The sequence below is a fragment of the Lagopus muta genome, chromosome 3 (assembly GCF_023343835.1).
Source record: "Lagopus muta isolate bLagMut1 chromosome 3, bLagMut1 primary, whole genome shotgun sequence".
Lineage (NCBI taxonomy): Eukaryota > Metazoa > Chordata > Aves > Galliformes > Phasianidae > Lagopus > Lagopus muta.
This window is the reverse complement of record NC_064435.1, coordinates 79,623,534-79,633,917: the sequence shown is the minus strand read 5'-3', so window position 1 is coordinate 79,633,917 and position 10,384 is coordinate 79,623,534. Positions and strand designations below refer to the sequence as shown.

Here is a 10,384-nt window from a genome sequence, read left to right as displayed (position 1 = left end):
AGGCACACTCTTTTAATGCTCCCTAGGATCCCATTGGCCTTCAGGGCCATAAGGGCACACTGCTGGCTCATGGCCAGCCTGATGCCCATCAGGACACCCAGGTCCTTCCCTGCAAAGCTCCTCTCCAGCAGGTCATCCCCCATCCTGTACAGGTGCATGCAGTTATTCCTCCTTATCTACAGGACTCTGCCCCTCTCCTTGCTGAACCTCATCAGGTTCATCTCCACCCAGCAATCCAATCTGCCCAGGTCTTGTTGAATGGCCTTCTAGTGCATCAGCCACACCTCACAGCTTTTTATCATCAGCAAACTTGGCAAGGGTGCATTCTATCCCCTCATCCAGGTCACTGATATTCCTGTCTAGTCAAAACATATCAAAAAATGAAGACGTGTATCTGCCTCCATGACTTTTGAGATTTTTCACTGGTTTATGTACTTCACTCGATTTGTGGTCCCATGTAATTATGCAAAAAGATTCAACAGTGCAAACCTTACTCAACGTGCTCTGAATTAACTCATTATATAAATTTATCTCTAAGGTAAGGGGAGGTGAAACCCAACCATAGCTGTCCTACTTATCCAGGCTATGACATTTACTTTGTAGGAAGAGCAACTCAAACTGTATGATTCAGATAGATATCAGCCAAATGGCAGAGTATGGAATGTTTTTTTAAAATCTCTTTAAATTGCTGAAATTAATGGGCTATCATAAAGAGTTTATGTAAGCACTAATATTTCTGCCTTATTCCTATCACAATGAGCATACTTTTCTCTGAATTTTGGATTAAGTGTACAAACTAAACACAGCCTTTGAAACCAGGGCACCAGTAACACAGAAACATGTAACCAATATGCCAACTCAGTGACTGCCATTTAATGTAAGGTGTTACTCAGTCCTCATTCCCTGTGCTAGCAGATGGAGCTATTACACTTGCAGGGGAAGCTAATGATTCACCGCAGTGGAAAAGCTGCCATTGAGCACCTGGTAGGAAGGCAGTGCCAGCCCAGGGGAGCTCAGGTGTAAGCAATGAAGCTGAGTGACCAGAAGGGGTGAAGCCAGGATGCACCCCTTCCCAGACCTTATTTAAGAGCTGGCAGTGGAGGTAAAGGTATTGTATTTGGAGATCCCTGTTTATCTGAGGATGATGTAGGCCTTCTGAAGGTAAGGAGGGTTTGGTTTTCCTTATTTCTGCACCTGCTGTTTTTGGATCTGAGTGAATCCTTGATCATTGCAGCCTGGTATCTTGCTGTTCTGCTGTGTTGTTGAGCTTTCCATTGCGTTACATTCACGTAATAATTCCTTCTTTAGAGATGAGGTTGTTTTTTGTTGTTTTTATCTACTCTGAACAGGCCAAGGGCTTCATACATCTGATAATGTGTACTGGGCCAGCGGCTTTCTTTGGAACTAGCCTTCTAGTCACAGTGACAGTTACTTTTGTACTATGAAATACAAAATGACGTGCAGACGTCTCTGTTTGGAACATGAGTTGAAGATAAACTCTTTATTTGGTGCTTAATTGAAAAAATTGCAATGCAGTTTACAATTGCATAAATGTTTGTGCCCTGCTTAGAACTGAGACTGTACAGGTAAACACAAGGAAACAGTATCCAGAATATACACAACACAGGAAAGTAACATTCAGAACTAAATGGAATATTAACAGCCTGTATTGGCTTCCAAGTATAAGGTGGCTGTACAATGTAAGGAGTTATGTATAAACAGGTAGTGGGCAGCAGAGCTCAACAAATGTTGAATTTTGTACATAAAGAAACATGAAGCATTTGTTGCAGGCCATAGGCAGTCATCTTCTGCAACGCTGAAAAGTTATTTTTGAGGTTCACCTAGCATCTAGCCAGAAGATATCCTCTATTGAAAATACCTGAACTTGAAGAAACATTCACATTTTTTTCAATAACTAAAATGGCACCTAATTCCACATTTGAAAAACTCTCTTTAGACATATCACCTAAATACATTATTTTCTCTTTTTCATCATTTAAAAGTCGTATTGTAAGTTTTCTGGCTAATGTCTGGAAGGGGTTACTTTTGTTTAAATAGCTTAATCCTATGTCTATTAATAGATGTCTCCAAACAAATGTTATCTGACCTTCTATTCCGTGACAGAGCTGGGTAAACTCAGCTGTTCTGGAGGAAGTCTTTTGGTACCTGGAAGTTTTAATTATATTAAATTAATTATTTTGATTTTAGTGTACATTTGAAGAACAAGACCTTATGGAAGCGATAGCTTTCCAACTACATCCTAGCTCACACGTATGAGGAATGACTGTACTGCATTGGGTGTTGTCAGCCTTCTCTGTAAATACAGAGAAATCTGTACAAAGAGAGATAGTGATCTGGCATCCTAAAAGTTCAAGTTTCTTCCAAGAATATTTTCACTGCTAGCCCAATTTCAAAAGAAGACTACTTCTGCCAAAGAAGTTAAGACTCTTTTGGTGACTTCCTAGTGAGTACAGGAACTTTGAATCTCTGGGGAGGGTAAGAGTTACTAATCCATTTTCTATCTGATTATTTAAATGTGAAATGCAGAATCATAGAGACAGTTACTGAGAACTCAAGACAGGAACCATGACATTCTGTATCAAAATTGAACTTGCTCATAAGCAAAGTATTTGCTGATTGCAGCAGGAACTGTTTTGCAAATGATGGGTTATTTTTCATGGAGAAGCATATCTGCCAAAGAAAAGTATGCTTTGTGTTGGGTTGTGGCGAATAAAGAAAAGGAAAGGATGGTCAGCATTGAAATCCTCTTCTATAATCATGCAAAGCATCGCAATGCCAGCAGTAGCAGCTGCAGCTTCTGTGCCCTCCTCATTCACTTCTACAAAAGCCTTGTGTACAATTTCGGAGAGGAAAAGGTCATGTGCCCCTGACATTCCTGACAAGTCAGCCTTGGCACTGTCAAATATGTCCAACAAGCCCATAGCTGCTAAATCTGATTTAAGGTCATAGCTCTCTTCTAGCTCAAATTTTGGCAAATGCACACGGACATCACTGGAATATAGATGCTCTGGACATGTCCACTCCTGGAGCTTCTCAAAGGTGAGCTGCTTTTCCAGCTAGAATTAAAAACACAAAGAATTACACCTCATCAGTAGGGGAGTGTATTACTTCCAGTAACATTTAGAGGGTTGCATAGAGTACCATACAACTACAAAGCAAGTGTACAAAAATGATTACCCTGTTTTTGATAGCTCAGTGCAGATTTAATGACTGCTACTGAAATTAAGTGAAGTTGCTGCAGTTTTCAGTCAATGGAGTAAAACAGATGCTTGCTTCTTGTTGCTCTGTAGAGACTACAAAAACATGCACTGGTAGCTAAAACCAATCATTTTTCCTGTTACTCCAACTAAAGGGAATTAGGTAATTAAAAATCATTAACAAAAATAATCACCAGAGAGACTGAAGATGCTGATATGTTCCTGATTACTGGTTATTTAGTAGAAAAACTTGCCTAATGTAAGTCTAAGACAATAAAGACTTTCAAAGGTAATGGAAGTTCCACCGTGAGAACAAAACAAAAACAGCAGTTTTCATCTTCAGAGTTCTGTTCAGCAAGCTAAAGGCCACAAGAAAAATAGAACACAATTCCTCTCCACGATGCACAGTGTGTGTGTATTCTCGTGGTGTTAGCAGAGCATTATCTAAAAAATATGCTTGATGGACATGGAGTTCTAAAAACATAGGTTCATTAAAGGCTTTAATTTTCAGCGGCTGAATGTATCACTTAAATAACTGCATTAGTTTAAATGGGTCACCTTCTGCAGTCCAGTGGAGTCATCTTCAATATCATCAGGCAACAGGATGATCATGCTAAATTCTCTTTCATCATAGGGCAGCTCCAAAACACGGGTTTTCATGTCGGAGATGTACCCAAAACGGAACTTCTTTTTCTGATACATCATTTTCACTGTCTTTCTTTCATTCTGAGTAGTTAAAAGGTATAGAAAATGTTAAAATACCAATTTCAAAGACCAGTTGTAAACATAAGAATTGTGTTCTTGCAGAAACCCCTACTGCACTATATCAGGTGACTATAAAAACCACCTCCATCAGATTCCTGACTGGCAGTTTAACAACTGATTTTTCTAAAGATAGAATTGTAATTGAATTGTAATATTTAATTCTTCCTCATCTTCTATAGCACAGTCACTGCAGAGATTGAAACAGGATTTGAGTTGCTGTACCTTTATATTTCTCTAACAGCAGAAATAACCAAAGGTTAACCCTGTTCAGTGTAAATCAGATGACTGAATACATACCTTGTAGAGCTATATGTTCCAAAATATAGAACAAGAAAATGGGGCTCAAATGGAATGTGCAGCCATCTTGATACAGTTCATACCAGCCTAAGGACAGAAACTCAGCTAGGCACAGTCAGGGTCCTAGGCTGTAAATGAGGATCACCTCTGACACTGTTCTAGTAAGTGATAGAAGAAATTGCTGAAATACTGAAATTCATAAAGAATCTCTTTTGTAAACTGAAAGCATTCACAAAAATGTCCATGCTTGCATTCTTCTATTATTGTAAGTGAAGATTCAGGTTAAGACTTTTTTTTTTAACTTGTTTTATTAGGTATATACTACCAAAATATATCTGTTGTACCTTGTTCAACCGAAATGGCATGTCAGCAGTGTTGGCTTCTTCAAATTTCTCTGCCCAGTTCCCTTTGAAATAAATAGCATTTACCAGTACCAACTTGGTCATGCTATTAAGTGAGCCTTCAGACAGCAGATCGGGGATTTTACCTTCAGAGGGCACAAAAAAAGGGAGGTCACAACAAAACCGTGTAACATGTTGATTGCGTATGAATTATCCACAGAGATACTGATGCCATAGAAATAGACAATTCTAGTCTGTTCCTCTGATTAAATATGGTCTTTTTTCAGTACCTGTCACTTTATTTCACCATACTTAGTACATGCTATAATTTTCGATATACAGTAACTTGATGGAAATGTAGTATTTGTAGTTATGACTGTCACATATGACTTGTCATCTCCGCTGGTTTGTATCTAACTACCCAGATAAAAAGGACACAGGGCAGCCTAAGCTGCAGAGAGCTGCAGCACATCACTTCAGGGTGGCATCCCCTGCCACACCTGCAACCAGCTAAGCAAAAACTAGAAGATACCCAGGTTTAGGATTATTAGATTAAGAAAGATATAAAACTAGGCTGTCATTTTAGGTAGTCAATGATCTCCATTTCGTAAGTACAAATCTATGTCTGTATACCTAGCCTGCATGGGTTGGCCTGAACACAAACTATGGATTTAAATGGGGAGGAGAAGCAACTATTTATGAGGATGGATAGTGATAGGACAAGGGGGAATGGTTTCAAACTGAGACAGGGGAGGTTTAGGTTAGATATTAGGAGGAAGTTTTTCACACAGAGGGTGGTGAGGCACTGGAACAGGTTGCCCAAGGAGGTTGTGGATGCCCCATCCCTGGAGGCATTCAAGGCCAGGCTGGATGTGGCTCTGGGCAGCCTGGTCTGGTGGTTGGTGACCCTGCAGATAGTAGGGGGTTGAAACAAGATGAGCATTGTGGTCCTTTTCAACCCAGGCCATTCTATGATTTATGTAGCTGTTGAAATCTCTTGCTTAGGTATTCTTTGATTCTGTCAACCAATCATTTTTATATCCCTGGAGAAAATGAGTTTTCTCCATTTCCAGATGGCAGGAAACAAAGGCTGTTCCTGCTCCTGAAGTATGCAAAACTGCCAGTTCCTTCATTAATGAAAAATAGTTCACCTTCAGTTTTCTCCTCTACCCACTGGTTAATTTCCTTCCGGACTTCACCATAAGCCTGAAGAAAATCAACTGCAGCCAAATCAGCTCCATATAACTTCTGAGTATTAGTCAGGAAGTCCTAGATTTTTGGAACATGAAGAACAGCTGTCATTGCACATAGATAAGAGAACATATCTTTACGCTGTAGATAACATGCAAAGGTTATCACCTGCTCTGAGGTGGGGCTCTAGTAGTGCATTGTCTGTTTGGGTGTGGGGTTTTTTTTTTGCTGTTTCTCTTTGAAACACCAGTGAGTAAGCCTCACTGTACATCTGCCACGTATACATCTGAGGGAGTGCTTACTGCAGGTGCTCCAGCACTTCTGTCATTCTCCTGAAACAGGCTTAAGCATGACTAAGAAAAAATTCCTCCCAGCAAGAGCTGGAGAGGAATAAAAATAGCAATACCTAAATACACACAGAGGTGCGGCTCCCTTGTTAAGAGGCGTGCTGTTTAGGCGTGCTGGGAATCTCCTCCCAGATTACTTAACATATTTTTGAAAACAGTTATGTAGTACTAGACCAATGAGAAGTCTAAAAAAACAGCAGACAGAGAAATGGGATGTTATATATACTCTAAGCTAAGAATCTACATGGCTTGCTTTTTCTCTTGAGGAAAAAGCAACGGAACTGAACAAGCAATGGATTTGTTGTATAACATCCTTTAGGTGCATCCTATAGGCATCTGCACATCCTAAAGACACAGAAGTGCATGTGCATGTGTGCGACACTTGTGCAGACTGCCTGGTAACTTTTAGAAAGATGTCTAGACATGTTTTTATCTGAAATACTCAAATGGCTGCATTCCTATAATGACAGCAACACCTGAGCTATGCTGCTTATTGATGCAGAAAGGTAGTTTTGACATCTGGACTTGCTAGTGTGACATTTTTGCTATGGGGCACACTCTAGAGACAGGAGAGCAATAGATAATGACATTTCAAAGCCTCCCCCCAGGTTCCACCACACAGCTATATTCTGTGTACCCATACCGGCAGAAAGCTGTAGGACTTCTCTCCAAAAAGTCGATTGGCAATCCGTAGGAGACAGGAAGAATCCTTTCTGTTTATGTCTGCAGTCAGAGCCCGGAATCTTGAGTGTATATTTTCAACTTCATCAAAATGAAATGTCTGAAATGAAAGAGGTAAGCTAACTGCTGCTCCTGCTGGTTTTAAAGAACATGAAGCGTATCTGTATGGTGCCTCTGGTAGTTATGTTGAAGAAAGAAAGCAGAAGGAAGCTGGAAGCTGTAAACCTCAAAGAACAAGTGAAACTGTCCCTTAGTGCTGTGCCATCCATGTCACTTGTAGTAAGCTACTGCTTTACATTTAGCTGCAGCTGTAGCAATGGATTGTGACCCAGAGTCCTATTGGAGTGCTATTTGCATGTGTCTCCTCCATGGACTACTGAGCTTGTCTGGGCATTCAGGGAAGATGAGGTACTAAGAAAATTTAAGAGCTATGATCTTTGGTGGTTTTATGAAAACATAAATGCTTTCATAGACAACTACTGCCTTAAAATTCAAAGCTTTTATAATATGGAAGTGTGCATACAAGTACCTGTAGGGAAAGCGACTAGCCAAGGTGTGCAAGTAGGGCAGCAGGATCCACAATAGTGGGTGGTGCCTTGTGGAGCTGAGAGCTGGATCCTCATGGGTCCCCTCCACCATGGGATGTTCTGTGATTCCAACTTAAGGTAGGATTATGATCCCAGAAATGAATTTCTCCATGCCTACACGCTGCACACTCATCAGTCACTATCTCCTTAATTAACTGATGTTCTCATCAATTAAACGTTATGCTATGGGAATGTGCATTATAGAAGGTTACTGTGCTGAAACACCTTCTGTCTCCAACTCCCCTATGCTTCTCTTGCGTTATTTCTGCTCCCAGTAGATTCTTCCTGGGTGGGGCTGACAGTTGAGTTATAAGGAATATACGTTCAAAGTCTGTTTCTGCAAGCAGTGATTCAGTTTTATTGCCTTTTCACTAAGAATGACAGCAATTAATGGTCTAAACAAGTTCTTCCTAAAGTTCGGAATACAAAGGTGAGCTTATTCATAGGGCAAAAGAGTTAATAGGAACTACAGCGACAATTCTTGCTTACTTCCCTTTGCACTAGCAGGTGTTTGCCTTGCTGAGAAAAAAGAGGCAGAGTCTCTTTTGAACAGGAATCTGAGAGGAAATTGGCACACTGCTACCTGCACTAGAATTTGCAACCGTTGTTGCGAAACCACCTGCTCTAGAAGACTAACTTTAAATACGGAAACTACTTACCCCAGCTTTCAACCAGGCTGGGGAGTGTGAAAGGATTGAGCTGGGTCCACAACAAAGCACCCAGTAAAGGAGCCACACCGTTTTCTTTTAACCTCTGCTGCTCAACCTAGGGATACTGTGAGAATGGACACATAAGTTCGGCTCCTCAGAAACACTGGGTCTTGGGTAATGTCATCATGTATTATAACAATTGTCATACTTAGAATAATACAGCTCTTTATTTTTTTACTTGTAAGATATGCTTAGCGTTATTATGCATACAATTACTAAATACATGTTGCAAAACAATAGTTCTTTGTGGAAAAGGCTCATAGAATCATAGAATGGGTTGGGCTGGAATGAGACTTAAAGCCCACCCATTTCCACCACCCTGCTGTGGGCAGGGCAGCCACCCACTGGCTCAGGCTGCCAACCTGGTCTGGAACACATCTAGGGATGGGGCACCCACAGCTTCTCTGGGCAACCTGGCCACCACCTCACCACTTTCTCAGTGAAAAATTCCTCCCTTACAAATATTTAGCCTAAATCTTCACAAATTCTAGCAAAGACTTGCTGCTGGAAATGTTAATCAATTTAAATTAAGACAGATAAATCAGTGAAGTTAGTTTCCAAATTCATCAATCAACCCAAATGAAGTGAGGAAGAATGGGCTACAACAGGAGGGCTTTGGAGTGCAGCAGGCAGGTAACAGCAGTGGGGAAGAGTGAGTGAGAGTGACAAAAACCTTGCCCACACAATTAATGCCCTCCTCTCATTGTCTGATCTCTAAAACTTAACAGTTTTTAATTTTAATAAAATGAAAAATTACTGCTGACCTTCACCACCTGTGCCTCTGTATTACCTCTGGACCCGAGAAGAACCATGGCCAGAGCAGCAGAAATACTGAGAGGGGAGAAGAAAACATTTCCTGATGGATTGGTCTCGTTAAGCCTTCTGAAGAGATCGAGTGCAAACCTGCCGTTGGCATTGCTCAGGCTCTCCATGGCTGCAGCTGGAAAATAAAGGTTTCAGTGAAGGCTTCAGAAAGCACTCCTCGATGCCCTAGTGTATGTTCTAAGGGCTGGATTCATTTCAGGCTGTGAAAACAACAAGCATGCACTTACCTCCTGTGATGCTTTGCAGCTGCTAGGGAGGACCAAACCAGCAGGAGAGAACCCAGCAGTGAGCTGGAGGTAGGGCCACTGGGAGCTGTGAGGTATCTGGCAGTGGGGTGAAAGGTGCAACGCTGGGGCGGGCAGATGGTTACGCAAAGGCTGGTGGCAGGCAATGCTGTAAAACCTTCCTGCTTGTACAGCTGGGATCCCTCCTTTTTGTTTGCACTGGGATTTGCAGATACGGCTGCTTCTCGCTTCTCTCTTCTCACGGCTTTGCTTTACGGCAGATGTTAACGTGATCGCTTTTTCTGTTTAGAAAAGGAATGAGCAGCATGCTTTTGCTTTCACTTATAGTGTGGTACCACGAATTCGCTCCAGCAGCAGCCTCTAGAGGCAGAAAGGGGTAGAAAAAATTGTTTTTCACCCTGCTGCCACCTTATTCCGAGACAAAGCACTGGGAGCAGAGGCTGCCCACTTCCCTTCCACCCACTGCTGCTCTCCCAGCACTGACTGAGCATTAGTCTGACAGGCAGCACATTGGCAGCTTCCCTGCCCCAAATGGTGACTATTGGGCACAGGGCTGAGGAGCTGCAATGTCCCATCTAGAAACAAACACTTAGCTTGTTCAGACTGGAGAATGCTCCAGGGAGACCTCGCTGTGGTCTTCCAGTATCTAAAGGGAGCACATAAATAAGGAGGGAGAGTGACTTTTATAAGAGGTAATGGCTTTAAACTAAAAGAGGAGATTTTGATTAGATGGCAGGGGGATGTTTTTCACTTGGAGAGTGGTGATGCTCTGGTACAGACTGCCCACAGGAGCTGTGAGTATCCCATCCTTGGAGGTGTTGAGGGCCAGGGTAGGGGGAGCCCTGGACAGCCCTGCCCACAGCAAGGGATTGGAACTAGATAATCTTTAAAATCCCTTCCACCCCAATTCATTCTGTGATTCTCTGACTTTTGAGCCTTTGCCTTAAAAACTCCTTGTTATGAATCCTTCAAAGGTAAACACCTGAACTCCATCATACTCCAGGTAAGCACCTTGGTTTTGCAGCATTCAGAAAAGCCTATGTTAAGCAATGAATTCTGAGTAAGCTACAGGAAAGATGACTGCTTTCCACCATTATGTGCTTGTTTTCTTCACACTAGATATGAAAACAAAAATTGCAATATTTATGGTCAAAAAAGAAACAGACTCCCACAGCAC

The 10,384-nt window shown here is 41.7% G+C and overlaps 1 protein-coding gene across 3 annotated transcripts; it reads right to left on the bottom strand.

The window, feature by feature from the left end:
* Nucleotides 1-208: 208 nt before the first annotated feature.
* LOC125690980 (leukocyte elastase inhibitor-like) lies at nucleotides 209-9,515 on the bottom strand. Of its 3 annotated transcripts, none has more exons than XM_048939818.1 (7): nucleotides 9,190-9,515; nucleotides 8,928-9,077; nucleotides 6,803-6,940; nucleotides 5,773-5,890; nucleotides 4,625-4,767; nucleotides 3,777-3,944; nucleotides 209-3,077 (listed from the first exon to the last, which is right to left on the bottom strand). In XM_048939818.1, exons 2-7 carry the CDS (start codon nucleotides 9,051-9,053, stop codon nucleotides 2,676-2,678), a joined length of 1,095 nt encoding a protein of 364 aa, XP_048795775.1. In that variant the 5' UTR covers nucleotides 9,054-9,077; nucleotides 9,190-9,515; the 3' UTR covers nucleotides 209-2,675. The 3 variants fall into 3 exon arrangements, with proteins under 3 accessions (XP_048795775.1, XP_048795776.1, XP_048795774.1); XM_048939817.1 differs by having other exon boundaries at nucleotides 211-3,077; nucleotides 8,902-9,077; nucleotides 9,190-9,513; XM_048939819.1 differs by lacking the exon at nucleotides 9,190-9,515 and having other exon boundaries at nucleotides 210-3,077; nucleotides 8,902-9,073.
* Nucleotides 9,516-10,384: the final 869 nt, after the last annotated feature.

What these genes read in the sequence shown, in the direction of transcription:
- LOC125690980 (XM_048939817.1), bottom strand. Translation starts at nt 9,069, where the DNA reads ATGGAGAGCCTGAGCAATGCCAACGGCAGGTTTGCACTCGATCTCTTC. An exon ending in CAGAGGCACAGGTGGTGAAG is followed by an intron (nt 6,941 to 8,901) that starts GTCAGCAGTAAT and finishes CTTTCATTTCAG; the next exon opens with ACATTTCATTTTGATGAAGT. An exon ending in GGTAGAGGAGAAAACTGAAG is followed by an intron (nt 4,768 to 5,772) that starts GTGAACTATTTT and finishes TGCCCTCTGAAG; the next exon opens with GTAAAATCCCCGATCTGCTG.